This window comes from Megascapheus bottae, chromosome 24 (assembly GCF_031878675.1).
Source record: "Megascapheus bottae isolate mThoBot1 chromosome 24, mThoBot2.hap1, whole genome shotgun sequence".
NCBI classification, from domain to species: domain Eukaryota; kingdom Metazoa; phylum Chordata; class Mammalia; order Rodentia; family Geomyidae; genus Megascapheus; species Megascapheus bottae.
The window spans coordinates 26,498,659-26,526,516 of NC_143532.1; the positions used below are offsets into that span (position 1 = coordinate 26,498,659).

Consider the following 27,858-nt stretch of genomic DNA (forward strand, 5'->3'; position numbering starts at 1 on the left):
TCTGTATATTAACAAGTTCATTTCTAATTTCAGCGTTCCTGATTACATATAAATGAATCTGGTTTCAGGTTTTTTTCCCCCGATTCTCCACTGATGCAGACATAACACATTAATTCTCTCATTATTGATAAAACAATATTTTTGACACAATTTTTATTTGCATTCTAGTAATCAATTTAATGATTGAATTACACGTAACGAAATCATTATAATTATCCTTTAATACTGCACAGAATCACTAGTTTCTGAAGAGTGGCAGGTGTTGTAAACACTTAACCACTAAGAACAGCTTATAGACTGAGGTTTTAAAATCTTAGAACCTCACAGCCCATACAAATTTCTGTTAATAAATGTTTCTTCAAATATTTTGCCCATTGGTGTGTGTGTGTGGGGGTGCCAGTTCTGAGGTTTGAACTCAGTGTCTGGGTACTGTCCCATAGCTTTACTTGCTTAAGGCTAGTGCTTGAGCCACACCTATTTCCAGTTTGGTGGTAGTCTAGTGGAGGTGAGAGTCTCACAGACTTTACTTCCTAATCCTCAGATTTTAGCCTCCAAAATATCGAGGAATACAGGTGTAAGCTGCCAGTGCTCTGCCTTATTTTGCCCATATTTTAATTGTAATGTATAGAGGGGTTACAGTTACATTCATCAGGTAGTAGGTGCATTATTTCTCACACATTGATACCCCTCCCTTTCTCATGTTTTTGTCCCCATATCCCTCCCCCTACCCCCTCCCAATCATCTTGTTTTCCTCCCTTCTCTTTCCTATTTCAAATAAACAAATAAACGTATATAATATGCCAGGTAACAAAGTCAGATACTGTAATGATAAGAGATTAACCAAAGGGCAACAAAAGAGAAGAGAAATAACATAGTACATTAAGAACAACAATCACACAAGATAAAGCTCTTGTTTCCATATCCTGGAGGTCCTTTCATTTAGCCTCACCCTATATGGCCTTATGTATCTAGGTTTTACACTATTATAAGCCTCTGCTAGGAGAGTCCTAGGTGTGTATTAATTATTACAAATGAGGAAAACCATTGAGTCTATGTTCCTTTGGGTCTGGCTTACTTCACTTAATACAATTTTTTCCAAGTCTTTCCATTTCCTTACAAAAGGGGCGATGTCATTCTTTCTGACGGCAGCACAGAATTCCATTGTGTATAAACACCACATCTTGTTGATCCACTCATCTACTGAGGGGCATCAGGGTTGGTTCCACATCTTCACTATGGTAAATAGTGCTGCAATGAACATCATTGTGCTAGTGTATTTTGCCCATTTTTAATTTCCTTTATTATGATTATAATTTGTAAATGTTTATGCAAGTTTTTCATTTTGTCAATAATGTTCCTTGAGGTTCAATTTAAATTTTGATAAACTGATATATATATATATTTTTTTTATTTCTGTATTTCCTGTATCTTCTCATGATCTGTTAAATATGAAGATTTCCCTCAAAGTTTTCTTTTAAGTTTTATAGCTTCAGCTCTTAAGTTTAGATCTTTGATTCACTTCAAGTTAATTTTTACAGTGTAATATAAAAATCCAAGTAATTGTTTGCATGTGAAAATCAAATTTTCTCAGTACCATTTATTGCAAAAGACTTTTTTTTTTTAATCTCTGAAGGGCCTAGCACCATTATTAGAAGCCAATCTTGTGTTTATGTTGGGACTCTATTCCATTCCATTGGTCTTTGTTTTAAATCATACTGTTTTAGGCCAGGAGATTGGCCTAGTGCTTGTCTACCATGCATGAAGACCTGGGTTCAACTCCTTGGTGTACCATATATATAGAAAAAGCCAGAAGTAGTGCTGTGGCTCAAGTGGTAGAGCTCTAGCCTTGAGAAAGCCCAAGACAGTGCTCAGGCCCTGAGTTCAAGCCCCGGGACTGGCAAAAAAAATCATAGTGTTTTAATTATTATACCTTTGCACTAAGGTTTTTTTTTTTTTTAATTTAAAGCACCAGTATTGAAGGTATGCTTGCTAAGCTGATGCTCTAAGCATTTGTATTGTGCTTCGAAATAAAAAAAAGTTTGGGAGTTATTCATAAACTTAAACACAGAACTATAGTATAACCCAACAATTCCATTCCTAGGCACTGAAAGACTTGCAAGTCTGTATATTTATGTTTATTACACATAAGCCAAAAGGGGAAAAACAACCACATTTGTTCTTTTGTTCCAAGACTACTTTAGTTTTTCTCCCAGTTCCATTTTAATTTGAGATAATCTTTTCTATCCTTTGAAGAAAAGACAGTTGTAGCTAGGCTAGTGGCAAGTTTAAGGATAACCTGTACAACAGAGCAAGTTCAAAGACAGTCTGAGCTACATAGCAAGACCTTGTTTAAAAACAGAAACAAGTGACATTGTCCAAAAAGAAACATACGCTTGCTGGGTGCAGTAGCTCAAGCCTGTAATCCTAGCTACTCAGGAGAGTGAGATCTGAGGATTATTCAAAGCCAGCTCGGATGCTAAAAAGTCCATGAGACTCATCTCCAATTAATCATCAAAAAACTGGAAGTGGCACTGTGGCTTAAGAAGCAGGGTGGTAATCTTGAGTTGAAGATTTCAGGTCCAGAGTTCAAGTCCCATGACCGCAAAAAAAAAATATATATATATATATATTCTTTATTATGAAACTGTAACCCCTCTGTATATCACCTTTATAATAATAAGAAGAAGAAATAAATGTAAAATAATTTTTAAAGGCTGTTGGAATTAGGAAGAAACTGTATAATCACTGTGAATAGTACTGACACAATGTTAAATTTTCCTATCCATGAGTAGGAATATCTTTCCATTAAAGTCTTCTTTAATTCGTTGCTGGCAATGTTTTATAGTTCTCAGCATACAAATTTCTCACTTTCTTGGTTAGATTTATTTCTAAGTATTTAACTCTTCTGGATGCTTTTGCAAATGAAATTGCTTTCTTAATTTCCATTTCAGATTGCTCATTTCCTAAATCTCTTTGTGTGTGTGTGTGTGTGTGTGTGTGTGTGTGTGTGCGCGCGCGTGCGCACGTACTCAGGTTTTAAACACAAGAGCAAGAGGCTCATACTATTGCTGGCTTTCTTGCTCATGGCTAGCACTCTACCACCTGACTCATGCCAACGCACTTGTACTGGCCTGGTACTAAGCAGAAACTTTAGAGATGACAACAAGTATTATTCCTGAGCAGACTAGCACAATAGTCTACTAAATTAGTTTCTTAGTTTAGTTTTTCTATTACCAATCAAACTTATAGCCTGTAAAGAAATATTTCTATTTCGTACTCTAATTAGTCACATGCCACTGGATGGGATATGTACTGAGATATGCCTTGTCAGGTAATCTAACTGTGCAAATATCAGAGTGAACTTATATGAACCAGTCAGTTGGTGGGGCCCTCTCCATGCAAACAAGTATTGTGGTAAAATGTGGCATAGGAGACTCCTGCTGGTATACTTTTTTTTTTTGACAGTCCTGGGACTTGAACTCAGAGCCTAGGCATTGACCCTGAGCTTCTTTTTCTCAAGGCTAGCACTCTACCACTTCTAGCACCACTTATGGCTTTTTCTGTTTATGTGGTACTGAAGGAATCCAACCTAAGGTTTCATGCATGCTAAGTCACAGGTATAATACATCAGAATTTTATAATAAACTTTCTTAGAAAGTAGACATATACTCTAAAGGTAAAAGGTATAGTTAATATCTAAATATAGTTATATATTATTATCCAGTATTAGACACTATATAGAATTGTATTATACTTTTTTTTTTAACTCAGAATCTTGCTACATAGCTCAGTTTAACCTGAAACTCACTGGCTCTAGCTGGCCTTGCACTCTTTAAAAAAAATTTTAATTTTATTGTCAGGGTGATGTACAGAAGGTAGTGAGTACATTTCCTGTTGGACATTGTTACCTCCTCCCATGTTTTTCTCCCACTTGCCCTCCTCCCCTCAAGATGTACAGTTCATTTCAAACATATTGTCTTGTGTGTATTTCTGTTCCCTTGGTTCACCCTTTGTCCTTTGTCCCACCATTTTGTTGTTCTCCTTCCCTTCCCTAATTCAAATAAATATATGAAATATACCAGGCATCAAAATCAGATTCAGTGACAACAGGGAATAAACCATAGGGGGAAAGAAATGAAAGCAAAAAGAGAAAACTTCACATAATACATTAAAAATAACAATCACAAAGAAAAACTTCTTGTTTCTATATCCTCAAGTTCATTTAGCTTATCATCATCCTATATGTACATAGCTATTGAACAATTGTGTCTAGGAAAATCCTAGACATATACTAATTAATACAAATGAGAGAAATCATGGAGTCTGTTTCTTTAGTTCTGGCATACTTCACTTAATATGATTTTTTCCAAGTCTTTCCATTTCCTTATGAATGGGGCAATGTCATTCTTTCTGATGGCAGCATAGAATTCCACTGTGGATATACACCACATTTTCTTGATTCATTCATCTATTGAGTTGTTCCATATCTTAGCTATGGTAAATCATGCTGCAATGAACATGGTTGTGCTGGTAGCTTTAGTTTTGGCCTTGTTTGTAGACATTTGGATAAATGCCCAGAAGTGGGAATGCTGGTTCATAGGGGAGCTCTATGTTTAGTCTTTTGAGGAACCTTCATACTGCTGAACTTGTCCCAATCTCAATAACTGGGAGTAGTGGAACAGGTCTATAATTTTAGCTACTAGTCAGCCAGTAATGTAGAAGACTCAGTTTGAGGCTAGCTATACAAAAAGTACAAGAGTCTATCTGAAAAATATTCTAAAGCAAAGAGAGATGGGAGACTCTCAAACGTTACAGCTCCTGTTTATTAGCAAGTGCAAGCCCTGAGTTCAAACTTGTACTGGGGGGAAAAAAAGTGAGATTACAGTGGCTTTTTTATTTTACAAGTTAATAGAATCATTTGCTTCAAAGATAAATTGGCATGAATACATACTATCTAAAAGCATTCTTAGGAGAAGAAAAGAATGGGAAGAAAATTTAAAAAAATCAAAACACCCTAAATAGTCCAACTGTAAAACCTGTGATGTCAGTTTCAGGATAATCTTTTCCAGAAAATGCTCTTCTCAGACAGAGGAACTATGCTAAATAAAACTGAGATTCAAATTACTCACCAGAGCTGCTTGCATACTTTCCTTTTTAAATTTTTTTTCCTGCCTGAATACTTTCAATGTTTCCTTCCTTCCTTTGGTTTTCCTATTTATTTATTTAAAATTTTATTATCAGGATGATATATAGAGGTGTTACATTCATAAGGTAGTGAGTATATTACTTGTTGAACATTTTACCCCTTCCCATGTTTTTCTCCAAATTTCCCTCCACCTACTCCCTCCAGAGTTGTAAAGTTCATTTCTAACATACTGTTTTGTGAGTATTGCTTTTACATTAGGTTTTTTATTTGTTTGTTTGTTTGTTTTGTCCTGGGACTTGAATTCAAGGCTTGGGCACTGTCCCTGAGCTCTTTTGCGCAAAGCTAGTTCTCTACCACTTTGAGCCACAGCACTACTTCCAGTTTTCTGGGGGTGAATGGGAGGTAAGAGTCTCACAGACTTTTCTGCCTGGGTTGGCCTTAAACTGTGATCCTCAGATTTCAGCCTCTCGAGTAGCCAGGATTATAGGAATAAGCCAATGGTGCCTGGCTTCAATGCTTCATGTCTTTTTAAGAAACTGGCTATCATGGTGTGGCTAGGGAACAGCTTAGCATTTGAGGCTTTGAGTTTAATCCTCAGCATGTGCTCCTTCATAAAAAGAAAACAAAACAAAACAAAGAAACTATTAACAATAATGGAGAGTATGTGGCTCAGATACTCAGAAGAATCTTGATGTTAACAATAAATTCTTTATTTTCCTCCAGTCAATGGTTCCCCCCCTCTTTTGGGGGGATACCTATTAAACATCTCTACATGAACGCATGGCAATATAAATGTGATTAGGAAACCACTTCAACAGTGGCACTTATCAATGGATAAAAATAAAGAACCAAAAATATCTGCAATTTTTTTCATCCACATAAATTTAAGAGATGTAAATAAATTCTTTGTCCTACTTACTAAAATCAATTTTAAAAAGCCAATATATGAAAACAGTCAATTCAGTGTCCCCACAGACCTTAAATACCAGCACTTACCCCATAATTTAAAATGATCCACTGCTGTATCTACCTTCTCTAGTAGGCTATATATTTGCTAAAGTTTCTCAGTTTCCAGAATCAATTTAGAACTTAGCATATACTAAATATATAGTAAATATAACTGAATGAATCAGTATGTAAGTAAAGGACTGAGCAGTTAGCATGGTACTGGAGATGTACAAAGTATTCTTGGAGAATTATTTGAATCAGTAAGTAGTTATACTGTGAGGACTATGTGTATTTTTTTTTTTTTGTGGTGGGTCATGGGGCTTGAACTTGGAATGGGCATTGTTCCTGAGCTCTTCAGCTCAAGGCTACCATCCTACCCTTGAGCCAAGCTCCACTTCCTGTTTTCTAGAGGTTAATTGGAGATAAGAGTCTCAAGTCCTTTTGTGCCCTGGCTGGCTTTGAACCTTGATCCTAAGATCTCAGCCTCCTGAGTGGCTAAGTCTATGGGTGTAAGCCACCACACCCAGCTATGTGTAATGTTTTTAAGGCCCCAAGAATATCTTCTTCACTGGTTTTTTTTTTTTTTTGCCAGTCCTAGGCTTGAACTCAGGGCCTGAGCACTGTCCTTGGACTTTCTCAAGGCTAGAGCTCTACCACTTGAGCTTCAGCACCACTTCTGGCTTTTTTCTATGTATGTGGTACCGAGGAATCGAACCCGGGTCTTCATGCATGCTAGGCAAGCACTTTAACCACTAGGCCAAACTCCCGGCCATGGCCCCAAGAATATCTTAAGTACTGGTATAACTTAGAAAGGTTGATTATAATTACTAGTTTTTGGTTCAACTCTTGGACTTGAACTTGGTATCTGATACTTTTCCTGGTGTTCTACCACATAAACCATGCCTCCAGCTGAGTTTTTCAAATTTTTCGCTGGAATTAAGGGCTTGAACTCAGAGCCCCCTTTGCTCAAAGAACTTCGCTCTATCACTGAAGCTATATCCCTAGGTCTGACTTTTTGCTCATTAACTGTTGATATGATTCTTGATGATTTATCTACCTGGGCTGGCTCATCTTTAGATTTCAGTCCCTTGAGCAGTTAGAATTATAGGGTGAGCCACCAATGCCTTGTAAAAGTGCAACAATGACTGTGACAGTCCATTGCATCCTCCGATCTGACTCATTTAATGGAAAATGAATTTATAACTGATATTTTACCTGCCTGTCTAAAATAGAAGGAAAATAACATCTAGTTCCTATGAAATATAAGTAAGGTTTTTCTTTCCAGCTTCCTTCCAATCTGTCCATAGGCAAACAATTACCTCTTAAACCAGGTATATATTGATGAGCAACTATTAAGTCAGTATAAATGTCAGGCTCAGGAAAGAATATTCAGTATATCTTAATATGTTTGGTAGATTGCAACAATAACACATTTTCATCACTTCAATATTAAAATACTACTTGAGTTCAGATGTTTAGACATGATATACTGCCTAATTTCTATACCAAATGCAGAGAATCTGTCATAGAAAGATCTCAGTCTTTAAACTTAATCTTTCAGATAATCCTAGTTTGTTTGCAAAATGCAATGAACTACAGAAAGCTACAAAAGCTGCAATGCTTTAGTACCAGCAAGACAGGCACTGGGAAACAAAAATTGACTTTAAATTTTGTATTCCTCATCAGTATCCTCAGTTACTTGACAATTTAAAAAATTTATTTGTTCTGAGTCACTGATACAATCAAAGGAAAGGTAAGCATGAATAAGATGAAGAAACACTTTAAATACGGAAATTATAAAACTGAATTCAAATGGCTAACTAAGCTCTGTCTATGTAACTTGGATAAGAAATCATCTCAACAAATGGAGAGCAGCAAGGTGGGTGAGTATAGTCTGTGTTCAATGTTAGGATATGAAAATGGACCCAGGTAACCTGAGATGGGGGAGGGGTTACGGCAGATGACAGGGAGAATGATAAAAGAGGGGACACTGATCTGATTAAGATGCACTGTACTCATAAATTGACATGCTGAGTTGAAACACCTTTGTACAGTTACTTAAAGATAATACTACTACTATTAAAGAAATCATCTGAATTTTGATTTATGCTGGACAGCATAAGGATATTTCATTGTTGGTTTACAATATTCTTCTAATGACAAAGTGTCATAGTCCATGATGACTGTGGACCTGCTATCACCTTTAAATGAATAAACTCAATAGGAAATAAGCAGAAACTTCCAAAGCGGTGCTGCTTAAATGCAAGGTGAAAAAAGGTCAATCGAATTCAGCATTCATAATAATGCTAAAATGACCCTTGCCATACTGTGACCATGGACATTCTACCACCAAACCCAGGCATTTTTTCTGAAACTAAATCTTACTTCACAGTACTCTGAACAATCCAAAACAAACAGCCAAAGCATTTGGTCTGTGGTTTTAGAGTTCAGAGGCATCCGTACAAACTACTTTCTCTTTGTTCCTAATTTAAATCAGAAAGATATGAGGTATAGGTTAATGGGTTTAAGCACTTTTACATGTAACTGGAACCAAGTGATGGGAAACTTCCCAATTATCCTCATTTTACTAAAAACAGCTAATAAAGCTGTTATGTCCCCAAACAAGAATGTCAACAAAATCTGCACTGAAAGCTGACAACTAAGGATGATTTCATTGTTTGTGAATCTCATTAAGTTTTTACCCCTGAAGACCCAACCAACAGAGGTGATAAAGCTATTCATACCACTCTGTCACAGAAATTTCTATTCTTCTATTAACAACCCAAATCATCAAGTTTTCTCTGGAACTCTATAAACAAAGTACTTTATCTCTGGGGAATAGGGAATTTATCGAGAGAAATGCAATGTACTCAAACCCTTCTTTAAATAAACATAAATTGCATGCTTCTAGCCTCAACATTCAGGAGGCTGAAGCAAGAAGACTGTAAACTTTAGGCCAACCTGAGCTACATAGAGTGTGTGTGTGTGTGTGTGTGTGTGTGTATAGTATATATATACATATACATATATATACATATATATACATATATGAAAAAGGCAATCAATAAAATAAGTCCGTAGGAGCCAGTCTGCAAATGGGTCTGCAGCAGCCCATCTCTACCTACCTCTTGGCACTCACATCTTGGAGGAGTCAGTACCCTCTGCCTCTCATGTGACACCAGAGCTGGGTGCATAGCTAAAAGGCTATGGCAACAGTGATAGTACAAAAAGACTACAGATTCTGTCTTGGGTTTTCTCTATCTTCTCCCTTTGCAGACTCCTTCTGCAAGAGGCAGCTAGCTGCAGCTTAGCGTATGGACAGGCTCATGAGGCAAGAAATTGAGGTCTCTGGCCAACAGCAAAAGGATCTAAGGTCAAGTGACAGCTTTGGAAATGAGTTTGGAAGCCAGCTTTCCAAGTTCATCCTTCAGCTGGTGGACAGCTTGACTAAGCTCATGAGATCTTGAGCCAGAACTACTCAGCTAAGTTGCAACTGATCCCTAGGCCCACAGATACTGTGGGATGACAAATGTTTGTTAAATGTTTTAATCTGCTTAGGGTTTTTTTTGTTTTGTTTTGTTTTGTTTTTTGCCAGCCCTGGGGTTTGAAATCAGGGCCTAAGCACTGTCCTTTGGCTTTCTCAAGGCTAGAGCTCTACCACTTGAGTCACAGCACCACTTCTGGCTTTTTCTATGTATGTAGAATGAGGAATCGAACCCGGGTCTTCATGCAGACTAGGCAAGCACTCTTACCAGTAGGCCAAACTTCCAGTCCTTACTTAGTTTTATAGTAACTGGGTACATATACACAGCAACAGATAGGAAATATAAAATCCCAAAGAAAAAGAGATATTGATACAATTAAAAGACTGATCCAAGAAGAGAAAGGAATCTTACAAAATGTTATATAAAACATACAAAAAACATTATATATCCTGTTTTCTAATAACATAAGAAATGTACTTAAGGCAACAGGTGAGAGAATGGAAACTTTCTGACTTGGAAAAGACTAGTCCAAAAAAAAAAAAATTGAGAGGATTCTCCTACAGAGACAGCTTCCTGTTTTTGGTTAGAAAAGAGCCACACTTAAAATAACTGTCCTAAAGCATGCTTCTGGCTTGGAGAAGGAAATGGCAGGAAGCTGCAATAAAGAACGCTGAAAGCAGCACTGTAGAACAGACTTTTCCTGCAGAAATGGGCCATGAGAAGAACTGGTGGGAACAGTGAGTAGTACAGGAAATGACAAACTCACAGCATAAATTAGGAGCCGGAGGCATTTGAGGCCTGCAATTAAGTACACTTGCTTAGGTGGCAGGATACCTTTCCCACCTACCATATTCTTATAGACAAGGCTGTAGTTACCTGAGGAGAATTAAAGAGAATGAAACAAAAGCTAGTAACATTTGTTGTTGCTGCTGCTGTTGGCACCAAGGTTTGAATTCAGGGCTCCATACCTGCTAGGCAGGCATGCCATTGCTTGAGCCATACTTGCAACCCTTTCTGCTTGGACTGCTTTTGAGATACGTCTCACTTTATACCTAGGACAGACTGACCAAAATTCCACAACTAGGATGACAGGGTTTTTTGTTGTGAGAGGGAAGATCACAGAAACTTTTTGCCTGGGGTTGGCCTGAAATGGCCATCGTAGCCTTCTGTGTAGTTCACAGATTTGCCCAGGCTGGCTTCAAATGACAAGCCTCAAGATCTCTGCTTCCTGAGTAACTAAGGTGATTACTGTGACCACACACCCCTTCTGCTGCATTTTCAGTGTGAAGCTATCTGGAAAGGACCCAGTTTTTTCCCTTCTAAAAAGCAACTACATGAAGTAAAATGGAGGTGTGACTCAACTAGGAGAGCACCAATTTTGAATTGGAAAAGTCAAGAGAGCACAAAACCCTGAGTTCAAGCCTCAGTAGGAGCACCGTGCACCCATGTACCGCCCCACCCCTCTTTCAAACTAAAAGCAAATAACACCAGGAAAACAGCGCATGTCAACATGCAAGTCAAGCAAAATAGAATCGTAACTATAAAAACTGCCCTAGAGTGAGACAGATTTGTGGTCCAGCTAGCCCAGTGTTTTGTGGTCAGCAAGACCTGAGGAAGCTATCATGAGAGGATAGGCCTGTCTTCACTAGCATCAAATCTTAGTGTTTATGACTCATACCACCAAACCACTAGCCCAACCCAATTCTTCAATTTATAGGTCCTATTTTCCCACTGACTTAGAAGCAGATAGCCAAGATAAAGATATCTGTTAACTATGTCAAAACTAGCAAGGTAAGGTGATATTAACGAACACTGTGAAGGGATATCTAAATCAAATCAGGATCAAACTAGAGCTTTTATATAATTTACATAATCAATGATGATCAAAAGCTATAAAGCAGGATATATACTTTTCTTCTTTATTCTTCTTGGTGCTGGACTAAGTACAAGTTTTTCCATTAAGCTATGCCCCTAGCCCACAGCTATATTTCCTTACAGGTTTTTTTTTTTCTATTTGGGAACATGGGCTAGAATTATTACTATACTTCAGAATGATTATATTACAATGAGAAAGTGATTTTGTAAGTAACTCTAAGCCAGGCACAATGGCTCATACGTGTAGCAAATTTTAGCTACTTGGAAGTCAGGCACCAATAGCTCATTCCTGTAATCCTTACCTACTCAGGAGGTGAGATTTGAGAATCATGGTTCAAAGTCAGAGCAGGAACAACAACAACAAAACAAAAGCCAGATGTAGAGGTGTGGCTCAAGAAGCAAAGCTCCAGTGTTGAGTTGAAAAAGCCACACAAGGGTATGAAGCCCTGATTTCAAGCCTTAGTACTGAGACCAAAAAGATAAAAATAAACAAACTAAATTTTAGCTACTTGTAAGTTAAAGACTGGGAGAATTAGTACTTGAAGTCAGGCAAAAAACTCTCAAGACCTAATCTCAAATAAATACTGGGTGCTCTCCTGGCACCCCAGCCTTAGGGTAAAGACTCGGGGTTGAATCAGATAATGGGATAGTCAAACAGCTTTAAAACTAAGTAAAATGGCCCAAGAAAACAGAGGAAAAGATGGATCAAAGGATGGAAAGACAAAATTGCAATGAAGAACCCACTAGAATCTACATAAAGAGTTAAATGGATACTTGAAAACAAAATAGAATCACTAGAAATAAGAACTATATAAGTTAATAGAGGGCCGGGAGTTTGGCCTAGTGGTTAAAGTGCTTGCCTAGCATGCATAAAGACCAGGGTTCGATTCCTCGGTACCACATACATAGAAAAAAGCCAGAAGTGGTGCTGAGGCTCAAGTGGTAGAGCTCTAGCCTTGAGAAAGTCCAAGAACAGTGCTCAGGCCCTGAGCTCAAGCCCAAGACTGGCAAAAAAAAAAAATAAGTTAATAGACATTGAAATAATAAATTGGCAAATAGGAAAACAAAATATACAAACTGAATTAGATAAAATTAATGGAAAAATAGAACAGAGGATAAGTTATGTAAAATGTTCATTTTTAGACACTCAGAAGAAGGAAGAACAAAACGGGAAGAATATTTGAAGAGATATGAGTGAAAAGACAACCAATTAAGAAAGGTGAGCAGGCCCCACGCTAAGCAAATACATACAAAGCTTGAGCTCAGGGCCTGAGCACTGTCCTTGGACTTTCTCAAGGTTAGAGCTCTACCACTTGAGCCTCAGCACCATTTCTGGCTGTTTTCTATGTATGTGGTACCGAGGAATCGAACCCGGGTCTTCGTGCATGCTAGACAAGCACTCTACCACTAGGCCAAACTCCTGGCCCCCCACTTCCTTTTTTGTACCACTGTCAGTGAGTCTGTAAGCAGAGCCTCAGGCCTGGCAGTATTCACAAGAGAGTATTGGCAAGACACTCACAAATCAAATTAGACAGATTCTTTGTAAGGATAACTTCTGAGGAAAAATATCTCATAGATATTAAGTGGATATATATGACACCTGTATAACTGAATTCATGGAGCATTTGTCTGACTCTACAGTACATAAACTTAAATAACATGGAATATTTGACTTGGCTAAAGGAGAATGTACTGTTATTCATGTATTTTTATTCCTCAACCCAACTAATACACGAAGAAATTCAGAATACTTTACTACTATGTAAAAAATAAAAATCATGCAGTATTTCCTCTGTTAAATACCCCTCCTGGTAAGTGATAGAAATAATAAATCTGTCATTAATCAACTGTGAGCCTTGTCTGCCTTCTATTTTCCCTGTTACCATTTGGTTTAATACCAGCTGAGATACTACGCATAAGACCAGAGCTATGGGGTCTATTCCAGAAAGTTGTTTGATACACTGGCAGTTTCTCCCTGCTTTGAAGCTTGTGGTCTGAAATTACTTTATTTTCTGGCAGTAATTCTAAGTTTAGTATTATTTTTTAACACTAAAAATAACTCGTACACTGTATTACTTGAAATTCATAAACTTTTCTTATACACTCCACTTTTAAGTGATTTTTTTAAATCTTTTTCTCTCTTTCTTCCTCTCTCCCTTCTTCTCTCCTTCTCTTCCTCCCTTCCTCCTTCCTTCCCTTCTTTTCCTTTTTTTGCCGGTCCTAGAGCTTTAACTCAGGGCCTGAGCACTGTTCTTGGGCTTTTCTCAAGGCTACATTCTACCACTTGAGCCATAGGGCCACTTCCAGCTTTTCTATGTATGTGGTACCAAGGAATCGAACCCAGGTCTTTGTGTATGCTAGGCAAGCACTCTACTACTAGGCCAAACTCCTGGTCCCAAGTAATTTATTTATTTATTTATTTATTTTTTTTTTTTTTTTGCCAGTCCTGGGCTTGGGCTCAGGGTCTGAGCACTGTCCTTGGACTTTCTCAAGGCTAGCACTCTACCACTTGAGCCTCAACACCACTTCCGGCTTTTTGCTATGTATGTGGTACCAAGGAATCGAACCCGGGTCTTCGTGCATGCTAGGCAAGCACTCTACCACTAGGCCAAACTCCCGGCCCCCAAGTAATTTATTTTTTAATGTGTAACTTTCAGATACTGTCTAGTTGAACTTCTTGGCATGAAAATCTAATGTAGATTTTTTTTTTTTGCCAGTCCTGGGGCTTGAATGCAGGGCCTGTTCACTATCTCTGAGCTTCTTTTGTTTAAGGCTAGCATTCTATCACTTGAGCCACAGCACCATTGCCAGCCTTTTCTGTTTATGTGATACTGAGGAATCAAACCCAGGGTAAGCACTCTACCACTAAGCCACATGCTCAGTCCCTAATTTAGACTCTATAGACCATTTTTTATTTTGGCTTAGTTGAGATCACAAACAATGAGGACAATGATTTCTAGTAATTCAAGGTTATCTCACAAGACCAGGGCCAACATGGCATCATATTTGAATCTCTAATAAGGAATACAACTAAAATTGTCCTCAGAAAAACGTCTGCCCTAAATATTTATTCATCTGGATAACCTAAGTAGTACTGCTTGTCTACATTTAGGAGATGTTCTATGTTTTAAAAACTAGTAATCACAGAAACATCATATGTAAATGTTACCACAAAAACTATGATCTCATGGGCAGGAATAGGAGGGGGAAACAGAGAAAGGAACATTGTGTTCATTATCTGACTTATGAAATGGCATCCCCTCTGTATGAAACCATAGTAATAACATTAAAAGTATTTAAAAAATTGTATGTGAGCATATGGTTCACAACTTCTTGGATATCAGTGAGTTACTTCTGAGTGCTGATATTACAAATATGGTAATAGATATCCTATGTTATACAAATATATAATATAGGTATATACATATACACACACATTTTTGTTTCTGGTCAGCTGTGGAACTTGAACTCAGGGCCTACCATTGTCCCTAAACATTTTGCTCATTCTATCACTTTAAGCCACAGTTCCACTTCCAGTTTTCTGGTGGTTAACTGGAGATAAACAGTCTCACAGATGTCCCTGCCTGACTTTGAACTTCAATTCTTGATCTTAGCTTACTGAGTAGCTAGGATTACAGATGTGAGCCACCAGCGCCCAGCACAGTGTATTTTAACTACAGAACATTACCCATATCAAATCCCTCTGAATACATTATAAATTCTTTTAAAAGAAACCAGCTAAATTTTAAGCATAATTTTCAAAATGTGTTTAATCATATACACTTGATTTGACACTTCCCTTTCTAATCATCATAGACAGGAGAAAGGTTATGTGCAATGAAGCTATGCTAGAGGCCATAACACTAAGAAATGACCATAAAGGGAACATTAAGATGATATAGACATAAGCCATTTTTTGTTCTTGGGTAGTACTGCAGTTTGGGCATTGGGCTTGTTCGACAGGTGCTCTACCACTTGAGTCAGCTTCCATTCCTAGCACTTGTTCACTTAAGAAAGTTATTAAAAAATTTCAATTTCTACAGGCATGGCTCAAGTGGTAGTGTGCCAGCTGTGAGCAAACAAGCTGAGAGCTTGAGGTCCTGAGTTTAAGCTCCAGTACTAGCATATAAGTAAAAAAGAAATGATACATTATAGCTAGGTGAAATTCCAAAACTCGGAGCTGAGTTTAAGGCCAGCAAGGACTATATGCTTAGCTTATAACAATTTTTTATGTTATAAATTATTCAAGAACTTAGTAACTAAGTCAGTAAGAAATAAGAGAATGTTAGGCCTATATATTAAGTGTACCATCATTACAAATCTAGATAATTACTACATCCTTAAAGCATTAATAATCGATGTAACTTCAGTTAAAACTGACGGATGTCTGTCAAGGCTGTCTGTAATCCTAGACAGTCCCAGGAGGCTAGATTTGGAAAATTTATGTTCACAGACTACTTAGGAGAAAAACCTAGAAGACTCTATCTCCAGTTAAATCAACAAAAAGCCAGACTAGAGACCAGGAGTTTGACTTAGTGGTAGAGTGCTTGCCTGGCATGTACGAAGACCCGGGTTCAACTCCTCAGTACCACATACATAGAAAAAGCCAGAAGTGGTGCTGCAGCTCAAGTGGTAGAGCTCTAGCCTTGAGAAAGCCCAAGGACAGTGCCCAGGCCCTGAGTTCAAGCCCTAGGACTGGCCAAAAAAAAAAAAAAAGAAGAAGCCAGACTACAGTATAGCTCAAATGATAGAGCTCTAGTCAAGCAAAGAGTTCAAACCCTAGTACTAGAAAAAGAAACACAGACCATCTGTGTACTATCTGCAAAAGAGAATCCTCTTGATGAACTATACCAAACCTTTATTTAGTACACATTCATGAGATACATTTACCACCAGAGTCCTACATGCCACTGCTTTAAGAACTATCAAACACTCTCAATTGTGTCATTTACTATTAGCTGCTAGACTTAGTGCATCAGAGGCCACAAACCTTCTCCCTCTGTCACATCGGAACGGTCCAGCTTGGCTTCCTTGTGCTGTCCTTCTGCGACCTTCACAGCAACTGCTCGGCATATAGCCCCAAATTTTCTATCCAGAGAACGAACCCCTGCTTCTCTGGTATACCTGTCATCAAACAAAAATATTTTATTTTTTTGGCAAACCACCATTTATAAAAATAGTATACTCTCAGTACAGGAAATAGAGATCTACAGGATTGCAGCTCTGGTTAGCCAAGGCAAGAAGTTAGCAAGACCTTACTTCAACAAATAAGTAACATAGTAGCAAAGGCTGGTAATCCCAACACTAAAGGAGGCACAAGTAAGACCACTTTTTAAGGCCAGCCTCAGGCAAACATACGAGATTATATGTGAAAAATAAAAATAAAAAAGGGCTGGACAGTGGCTCAAATAATAGACTGTATGCACAGTGAGCTTGCTGCGTTCAAACCCCAGGCTATTTTTTAAAAATGTATACATATATGTATATATTTTATATATACATATATATAAATATATTAAATATTTATATATATTTCATATATATATAGAGAGAGAGAGAGAGAGAGACAGACAGACAGACAGACAGACAGATACATAGCTGGGCACTGGTGGCTCATACCTATAATCCCAGTTACTCAGGAGGCTGAGATCTAAGGATGCAGTTCAAAGACAGACCAGGCAAGAAAGTTTGTGTGACTCTTACTTCCAAAAAACCACTAGAAAACTGAAGTAGAGCTGTGGTTCAACATGGCAGGGCTCTGAACTTGAACAAAAGAGTTCAGACACAGGACCCAGGCCCTGAGTTCAAGCCCGATGGCTGACAATTAAAAAAATAGTAATGTTGTTGCTTTATTAAAGAAATAATGTGTATTTACAAGTTCATCATTCTTTCTTCAGTACTTTTTCATACCTAAAACATCTCATTAAAATAATGTTATTTCATAATATGTTTTCAGCTTTAACTAACTGCTTTTTTTCTTCATGCATTTTAAAATTGGTATTAAAAGGTGATATGTAGAGGAGTTACACTTAAGTAAGGTAATGAGGACATTTCTTTTTGAACATGTCACCCCTTTCCTTGCTCTCTCCCAGTTTTCCTTCCCATCCTCACTTACAATTTCAACATAGTGTCTCGTGAGTTCCACTGCTGCATTTGTGTATCCTTTGTTCCACCATTTCTGCGCTCCCCCGCCCTCCCAAAGATTTATAAGCAAACAAGACAAAAAAAAAAAACCCAAACAGCAAAAAAGATAAAAACCTCTAGTTTCTATTTTTTTTTTTTTTTGCCCTTCGTGGGGACTGAACTCAGGGCATGAGCACTGTCGTTTGGCTTTCTCATGGCTAGAACTCTACCACTTGAGCCACACCACCACTTCCAGCTTTTTTCTATATTTGTGGTACTGAGTAATTGAACCCGGGTCTTCATGCATGCTAGGCGAGCACTGTACCACTAGGCCAAACTCCCAGCTCCTAGTTTCTATTTCTTAAGAGTTTATTTTGATTAGTATTACTTTATATGATCTGAAGCTCAGGTACCAGTGTTGCTTTATTTTATTCTTTACTTGTGTTTTACTTTTTATGTGTTTTTGTGTTTACTTTTTTATGTGTTTTATGTCTTTTATGTGTTTACTTGTAGACTTATCAGCACAGTCTAGCTACCACAAATGAAGGAAACTGCAACCTGTATTTCTTTGGGTCTGGCTTTTGTTGCTTAACACAATTTCCCCAAGTCTTTACATTTCCTTATGAATAGTAAGTAACATTCTTTCCTACAGTTCAAAATAACTTATATAAGACTGGCATGTAAGACTGGTGTTAAATGCATCCCATGAATGTATAGTAAGTTAATGAATCCTCATCAATCACAGAATAAATGTGATAATGTGTTTTCCTTGATGATATATTTTTAAGAGCTTTCTTAAAATAATCCTAGTTTATCTGTAGTTGAAATATTGCTGACTCAGAGATATTACACTGTTTAACCAATGCAAAGAGAGTCCAAAGCAGAAATTTAGTATTTATCATATCCTGTGCTAAATCACTGACCACCTTGACACATTTTCATTGGGATTGTGTAAAAGACGTCATAGAGGATTGAAGTTTGAAACCATGCAGGTAGAAAAGTCCAAAAGACTCATATCTCCAATTAACCAGCCAAAAACAAGTGACTTAAGCAGTAGAGAATCAACTATAAACAACAACAACCAAAAAAATGGTGAATGTAAGGCCTTGAGTTGAAAGCCACTACAAAAATCAAATGAAATAAAATGGGAGCAAAAAATGCAGTTTTAGTTAAACAACTGGATTTGATTAGGCAATCAGCAGATTAGGTGAAATCAGATTTTAAATGTTGAGAAAAACAGATAAAACATGTTGATTAAATACTGTAAAGTGAAACTAATTTAAATCAAAGGGAACTAAAAATAAAGTTCAGCTTTGTGCCAGAGTCTCATGTCAATAATCCTATGTCTTCAGAAGGCTGAGATCTGAGAATCAGTCTGGACAGGAAAGCCCATGACAATTAAGAGCTAGTCCCAGGAGATAAGAAGCAGTAAACAACTAAGGACTGGCAGGATTCCAGTAGGCTGATTACACTGGGAGGTGGCTGAGGCTAGAACATCAAGGATCTACGCCTATAACACACCCTGAGAGATGAAAACCTCAACCCTAACATTCCATGTCCTCACCAACCTTGCTTAGACTAGCATTCACTTGTTTTAAAAATAAAAACCATAGGGGCCAGGAGTTTGGCCTAGTAGTAGAATGTTTTCCTAGCATGTACGAAGACCTGGGTTTGATTCCTTGGTACCATATACATAGAAAAAAGCTGGAAGTGGTGCTGTGGCTCAAGTGGTAGACCTCTAGCTTTGAGAAAGTCCAAGAACAGTGCTCAGGCCCTGAGTTCAAGGCCCAGGACTGGCAAAAAAAATTAAAAAAACAATATAAAACCATTTAAACAAACAAAATTGCTCGAGAGAGTTCCTAACATCTTCACATAACCAGCATATAAAAATGAACTGACGGGGGCCAGGAGTTAGGCCTAGTGGTAGAGTTCTTGCCTAGCATGCATGAAGACCCAGGCTCGATTCCACAGTATACCACATACATAGAAAAAGATGGAAGTGGTGCTGTGGCTCAAATGGTAGAGTGCTAGCCTTGAGGAAGCTCAAGGATAGTGCAGTGCTCAGGTCCCCGAGTTCAAGACTCAGGACTGCCAAAAAAAAAAAAAGAAAAGAACTGAGAGTGTACTCAAGTATGAAGTGCCCTGAGTTCTGACATAAAACTCTAGTACTGACATAAAAAAATTATAAAAAATACAAAATTGACATAGTGCTCTAGGCAACAACTGGAAAATAGAACTAATGGTTACATTTCAGGCTCATTATAATTCAAAGTCAGATAAGCTATGTATTTTTCTCTATCATTTCCATTTTATTGATTTGGAAACTATCAAAAATAGATTAAGTGCCTTTCTTCAAATACCTAAACATGTAAGTTGTCATCTAAACAATGACCTTGTTGGAATATATGGGCAAATAAACAAATTTTTTTCTCCTGACATTATGTATACACTATCAAAAGACAAATGAAGAAAGAAACTCCAAGGTTAGATTTAGTCCTACTGTTGTACATAAAAGTTTAAATAGACCCATAAAAAGGCTGGCACAGATCAAAAGGCAGTCTAATCAGCCAAACTCTAAGTGGAGAGAAACTGCAGTCACTAAGGAGAGAGCCGAGGAGGGCTTGGTAGTCTGACTCAACAATTGCAGGGTGATGCAATGAAACTGTAAGAATGAGCCATAAATTCTCAACAGGACATATTCTCCACTTGAATACACAACGTACAAATTAGCAACCTGATACTCAGATAATTTAAGCAGTGCTTGCCACAGGCTTACATACTTGCTAACAAATTTGGGACAGCACTTTCACTATTGTTCCAATGTTAATTCTGAAGTTCATAACTGAAGTTTTTTTTAATTTTTGAAAGGAAAAAAATTGAATAGACTATAACAGATGTAAGTAGCACTTCATTTCAAGTGAGCTCAACAACTTTCAAGGTCCTAGACATACAAAGTATTTGTTACTTTATTATTTATTTATTTATTTGCTAGTCCTGGGCTTAAGCTCAGGGCCTGAGCACTGTCCTTGGATTTTTCTCAAGGCTAGAGCTCTACCAATTGAGCCTCAGCACCACTTCCAGCTTTTTCTAAGTATGTGGCACCAAGGAATCGAACCCAGGTCTTCGTGCATGCTAGGCAAGCACTCTACCACTAGGCCAAACTCCCGGACCCTATTGTTACTTTATTAAATGAATCCCCAGTGTTGCTCTTGTAGCAGGTAGAAGTTCTGGTTTAAAAGGTCTTCTCAAAGAAGACATAAGTGGTTTTTCTTTGGATGTCTGCCTCCTACAGAGCCCTGTGTAAGTCGACAGCAAGGCCATGCCTGTTGAGCATTTGTTGGAGAAATGGATGCTATGGACTGGCAGTAGAAATTCTCCTCTTCAGGGATGGGCATGATGGCTGTCTGACCTGGTGATGATAGCGAGCGTGGTCGCCTGAGGGATCTGAATCTGCTGGGGAGTCAGCCCATGCTGCTCCAGCTGTTTCGGGATCAGGTGTCTATGGGCAATCTCAATCTTCTCCTCCTGTGTATACCCTGGAAAAGAAAGGATCACACTTGGTAGTTATTCATATGGCTCCCACAATACTATGGTTTCTAATGAGTCAGTATGAATTTAAGTATAGCATCTAATAGCATAGCTGAAACAAGAAAAATTAACCTAATAAATTTCCTAATTTTTCAGTGTTTCTCCTCACTTCCTTCCTTCCTTCCTTCCTTCCTTCCTTCCTTCCTTCCTTCCTTCCTTCCTTCCTTCCTTTTCTTTCTTTTTTGGTGGGTCCTAGGGCTTGAACTCTGGGACTGGGTGCTGTCCCTAAGCTCTTCAGCTCAAGGTTACCACCCTACCCCTGGAACCACAGCCCCACTTCCCCATTTCTAGTGATTAATTAGAGGTAAGAGTCTCAGGGTCTCGAGTGCCTGGGCTGGCTTTGACCTGCAATCCTCAGATGTCAGCCTCTGAGTAGCTGGGATTACAGGTGTGAGCCACTGCACCCAGCATGCAGTGTTTTTTTAATCCCCATATTTTAGGGAAAAACAAACTAGAAATACTTAATAGGCTTTATGTTTTTACTGATTGGGTCCCCTCAGTGAGTAGAGTCTTAATTTACCCCTAAATTCAGTAAAACAAAATTCTACCTTAATGAATGTACCCTTTCTATTTGGCAAACAAAAATTTTAAATGGAAACTGACAATCATCTTTTCTATGGAAAAAGGAGTTTAAAACAGCAGAAAAGCTAGAAGGCAGGCCCACATAGCCTGTCAGAGGCATAAGGTATGTCAGACATACCCCTTAGCAGAGCTATCTTCATTTCCCTTCACTATTTTTCTATGGACTTTCTGTCTTAACCTCGAGTCTCCGGGCAATTGAATCACATAATTTGTATATTTCAGTCTTTATATTCCACCACAGTTTAAAACTACACATAAGAATCTGCAAGTCTCACAGATAATTAAGAAATTAATTACCCCTCAATGAATAGTAAATATTTCAGATTAATATAGTACATTAAGATTATATCTAGACTAGAGCCGGTACGGTGGCTCACACCTGTAATCTTAGCTACTCAGAAGGCTGAGATCTGAGGAGCGAGATTCAAAGCCAGCACGGGTACTAAAGTTCCTGAGACTCGTATCTCCAATTAACCACTGGAAAACTGGAAGTGGTGCTGTGGCTCAAGGGGTAGGGTGGTAGCCTTGAGCTGAAGAGCTCAGGGACAGCGCCCAGGCTCAGAGTTCAAGCCCCAGAACCGACCACAAAAAAAAAAAAGGAAAAAATATATATCCTATCCTATTTAGATTTTAACAAGTACTCACTGATACTTGATTTCTTTTAGGGTAAATAATTCTAATTAAAGATGGTAAATAAAACTAAAAGACTTTAATTTTCACACATACCAGTGAAGTGTGGTAAAATAAACAAACATGGGACTAGTTGATAGTCAAGTACACAGGAAATTGAAAGGAATATGCATGCTTACATTGAAAAAAGGACAGATTTAGTAAGGATAAAGCCCAGTTCTGCTTGGGAACCACTTCTTATTCAGAGAAAAATATTAAATAATGCTTTCCCAGAGAATTGGCAAAGACTTCAGACACTATTTTGTAAAAATTAATTTTTTCTATCTGTAATTTCATAAATAGCTTCAAAGAATGTCTTCCTTTTCACAAAAAGTGATCATTCTTCAGTACTGAATTAAATCTGAACATGTTATCTTTTTAAAAATATTTTTATTGTGATTAATAGAAGGGTTACATTATATTCACCAGATAGAAGGTACATAACTTCACAAACATTGATACCCTTTCTCATGACATGGTCCCCATTTCCCTCCCACCCTCCCCCCGTTTATCATGATTTCCCCCCTTCCCTGTCCAACTTCAAATAACCAATTAAGAACATACAAAATATATCAGATAACAAGGTGAAATATTGTAACAATATAAGATAACCAAGGGATGGCAAAAGAGATGAGAGATAACAAAGTACATTAAAGACAACAGTACTCATTATATGGCTTTTGTTTCCTTATCCTGGAGGTCCTTACATTTAGTGTCATACTATTTGGCCTTATGTGTCTAGATTTTGTTCTATTGTAAATCTCTGCTAGGAGAACCCAAGGTTTCTACTGATTATGACAAATGAGGGAGACTATTGGGCCTATGTTCCTTTGAGGCTGGCTTACTTCACTTAATATGATTTTTTCTAAGTCCTTCCATTTCCTTACAAATGGGGCAATGTCATTCTTTCTGACAACAGCATAGAATTCCATTGTGCATAAATACCACATCTTGTTGATCCACTCATCAACGGAGGGACATTTGGGTTGGTTCCATATCTTTGCTATGGTAAATAGTGCTGCAATGAACATCATTGTGCTAGTGGATTTAGTATGCCCTTGTTTCTGGACAATTGGGTAAGTGCCAAGTAGTGGAATTGCTGGGTCATAGGGGCGCAATATGCTTAATTTTTTGAGGAACTGTCATACTGCTTTCTATAGTGGTTCAATGCGCTTGCACTCCCACCAACAGTGTAGTAGTGATCCCTCCTGGCCACATCCCCTCCAGCATCTGTTGTTATTAGTTTTCTTGGTCCTGGCCATTCTAAGTGGAGTGAGGTGGAATCTTAAGAGTTGTTTTGATTGCATTTCTTTTATGACCAGAGATGTCGAGCACTTCTTCATGTGTCTATAGGCCATTCTTATTCCATCTTTTCATGGGATGGTTGTTACTTTGGAGATTAGTTTTGGAGTGATTCAAGTTTTTGAGCTGTTGACATATTTTAGATCTGAGGCCTTTGTCCTTGTATGGTTAGTGAAGATCTTCTCCCATTCTTTAGGCTTCCTAAATTACTTTACTAGCTATGTCCTTTGCCATACAAAAGCTCTGCAGTTTAATGCAGTCCCACTTATCCAGACTTTCTCTGATTTGTTGTGATTCTTGGTCCTTATTAAGAAAGTTTCGACATGTGCCAAGGAGGCCTAGTGTATCTCCTATTCCTTCTTGTAAAGTTTTCAGTGTGTCAGCTTTTACCTCCAGGTCTTTGATCCATTTGGAGTTAATTCTAGTGCAAGGTGACAAAGAAGGATCCAACTTTAGTTTTCTGCAGGTGCTTATCCAGTTCTGCCAGCACCACTTGTTGAAGAGGCTGTCTTTCTTCCATTCCATTTTTTTTTGGCTCTCTTATCAAAGATTAGGTGGCCATAGGTCTGTGGTTTAATATCTGGGACCTCAGTTCTATTCCATTGGTCTTCAGGCCTGTTCTTGTGCCAGTACCAAGCTGTTTTGATTATAGCTCTGTAATAGTCTAAAGTTTGGTATTGAAATTCTTCCTGCGCTGTTCTTTCTGCTAAGAAGTGTTTTTGCTATACGGAATCTTTTATTATTCCGTATGAAATTTTGGATTGCCTCTTCTACTTCTTTAAAGAATGCCATTGGGATATTGATGGGTATTTCATTGAATTTGTAGATAGCTCTTGGCAAGATTGTCATTTTCACAATGTTGATTCTTCCAATCCAGGAGCATGGAAGGTTTTTCCATTTCCTCAGTTCTGCTTTAATTTCCTTTTTCAGGGTTTTAAAGTTTTCATCAAAAAGGTCCTTTACATTCTTAGTTAAGATAATTCCTAGGTACTTTATTTTCTTTGAGACTATTGCAAAAGGAGTTGTTTTCCTGATTGTTGCCTCGTTCCTCTCACTGTTGGCATGGAGGATTTTTGAGGGTTAATTTTATACCCTGCTACCTTTCCAAAATTTTGAATCAGCTCAAGGAGGTTGGGAGTAGAGTCTATAGGGTTCTTTAAATACAGAATCATGTCATCTGCAAAGAGGGAAAAATTCACTTCCTCTTTCCCTACTTGGATCCCCTTTATGCTTGCTTCTTGCCTTATTGCACTGGCTAGGAATTCTAATACTATGTTAAAGAGGAGTAGAGAGAGTGGGCATCTTGTCTCATTCCTGATTTTAGAGGGAATGGCATTAGCTTTTCGGCATTAAGTATAATACTAACTGTGGGTTTGTGAACATGTTATCTTATAAAATATTCAGATACGCTTATCTGGGATGGGTAAAGTTTTGTTGTTCCAAAGTCAATCTACAGAAAAGCTGGTTTATATCCCTTACCAGAACTTTCAAAGACTGTACATTGGCAAATTGGCTTCTTTACTTAAAAACTACTCAGAGGTGGGCGCCAGTGGCTCAAGCCTATAAGCCTAGCTACTCAGGAGGCTGAGATCTGAGGATCACAGTTCAAAGCCAGCCTGGGCATGAAAGTCCATGAGACTTTTATTTCCAATTAACCATTGGAAAACTAGACGTAGCACAGTGGCTCAAAGTGATAGAGCACCAGCCTTGAGCTGAAGAGCTCAGGGACAGTGCCCAGGTCCAGAGTTCAAGCCCCATATCCAAAAATAACAGCAAAAAACCAAACCAAACCAAACCCAAATAACCCTACTCAGTTTAAGTAGCATCTGTTAATTCTTTTTTTTTTTATTTTGGGTGGGGGCTGATTTTAAACTCAGAGCCTGGGCACTCTCCCTGAGGTCTTCTGCTCATACCACTTGAGCTGCAGCAATACTTCCAGCTTTTTGAGTGCTTAACTGGAGTACATGGACTTTCCTGCCTGGGTTGGTGTTGAATGGCAATCCTCCTGAGTTGTTAGGATTTATAGGCATGGTCCATGGGCACCCAGTATGATCCTTTTTAAAGACATCCTGAAGAGAGAAAAGCTATATAAAAATACTTATTTTATTATCAGGGGTGTACCTGGAACCTGAATGATCTCCATCCTATCCAACAAAGCAGGTGGAATAGTAGCAGTGGTGTTGGCAGTAGCTATAAAAAGAACTTGGGAAAGGTCAAAGGCCACATTCAGATAATGATCTGTGAAATTATGGTTCTGTTCAGGATCCAACACCTAAGAGAGAATAATAAGCAAACATTTAGTAGTTCCAATAGAAAGATGTATAAATTGAAGTGTGCTATATATTTATTTAATAAACAGGGGTAATACAAAAACCTAAGCATTGTTCTTTGCATTCCTCACATTCTAAATGATGTTAAAATTGTTACATGTTCAGTCTCATATCTGAACACGAGACAGTATACAGCATGAAGAAGTAAAAATTACATTTTCAAACTCTGCTCTTAAACCTGTTTCCTAATGGCTCAGCATGTAGCCTTACAAGTCACCAAACCTGCACAATTGGTTTCCTTTTGGTGATAGACCCTATTCTACCTGCTATGGGAATATAAAATACATTCTTTTGATGAACATATATACGTATGTGTGTACATAGGCATATATTTATGTGTATGTATATGTGTGTGTATATACACACACATACATCTCTATTTAGAAAGGATGAAAGAGAAGATGAAAGATGCATATAGTTGCATGTACATGCCCATGAATATATGTGTCTTTTTGGTCTGCTGTCCACACATGAGTGAAAACCTATTTGGCTTTGGGGACTTGACTGGTCTTAAGCAACTTAATGTTCTCAAATGTTATCCATTTTCCCGTAAATGACATAATTTCATTTTTTCTTTATGCCTATATAATAGTTCATTTATATACTGTATCTTATTTATCCATTCATCTGTTGTTGGGTACCTCAGGGATTCTATCATTTGGCTATTGGGAATAGTGCTGCAATATAAACATGGGTATGCAGGTATCTTTTTTGTATATTCTTTTCCTTGATATATACATGCTCAGTAGTGGTATGGTAGAGTCACAGGGAAGTGCTAGTTTTAGTTTTTACACATTCTGACTAGTAAAAAAATGGGAAGATGGGATCTCAGCACAGTTTTGATTTGCTTTTCTTTATGCAAAGGCTGTGGATGGTGACTTGAATTTTTCTTCATGTATCTGTGAGCCTCCCACCACCTCCCCTTTCCTCTTGTATACAGGCTTGAACCCAGGGCCTCAACCTTACTTGGCTTGTCTGCTTGGTTAGTGTTCGACTACTAAACTATTTTTCAGCCTGGCTTTTTGCTGGTCATTTTTGAGATGGAGTCTCTTGGGCTGTTCTGCCTGGGCTGATTTTGAATCTCTAATCTCCTGATCCAGGAGCACAGTTGTTAGCTACTCTGGCACCCATCTAACCATTTGTATTTCTTTGTCTAAGAACTATCCAGTTCATTTGTTCATTTATTGGATTGTATGTTCTTTTGCTGTTATTTGTTTTAGCTCTTTGTGTAATGTAGACAATAATCCTTTCAGTTATTTTTCATGTAGTACCTAAGGTCTATGAGTTGGTCTAACTGAGATATTCCCATTTGCACTTTCTACTTTTTGACCAGGTAGCCTTGAACCATTATCCTCTCAATATACATTTCCCTAGTACCTGACATAGTAGGCTTAATTCACTTGATACATTTGTTATAACTATAAACGAATATTAATACAAATTGACATCAAGGTTTGCTTATGTTAGGTATTATGAGTTTTATTTACAGTAGGATTATACAGAATGGTTTCACTGATCTTTTTACTGTACCCACAGCTTGGCCTTACCCAGCATTAGAGCCATAAATATGTGGCTTTTCATACTGACCTTTGCTCAATTGTTTGTTTGTTTGTTTTTTTTTTGGTTCTATCTTTCTTCCTTTCTTAATTCCTTTCTTTCTTTTCTTTTTTTTTTTTTTTTTTTTTTTTGGTACTGGTACTAGGACTTGAACACAGGCCCTCAAGTCCTTACTTGGATTTTCCACACACAGTTGCAGGTTTCAATGTGAGTCATACCTCTCCTTACAACTTTTTACTGATTACACAGCAAT

The 27,858-nt window shown here is 37.9% G+C and overlaps 1 protein-coding gene across 1 annotated transcript in view; it reads right to left on the reverse strand.

Annotated features, from left to right (window-relative positions):
* Lonp2 (lon peptidase 2, peroxisomal) overlaps positions 1-27,858 on the reverse strand; it is a 93,016-nt gene that overhangs the window by 19,847 nt on the left and 45,311 nt on the right. The window contains exons 9-11 of the mRNA XM_090357678.1: positions 25,840-25,990; positions 20,987-21,113; positions 16,445-16,578 (exon numbers count right to left, since the gene is read on the reverse strand). Coding sequence (XP_090213804.1) covers positions 16,445-16,578; positions 20,987-21,113; positions 25,840-25,990 — 412 coding nt within the window. The remainder of the gene's footprint in view (positions 1-16,444; positions 16,579-20,986; positions 21,114-25,839; positions 25,991-27,858) is intronic.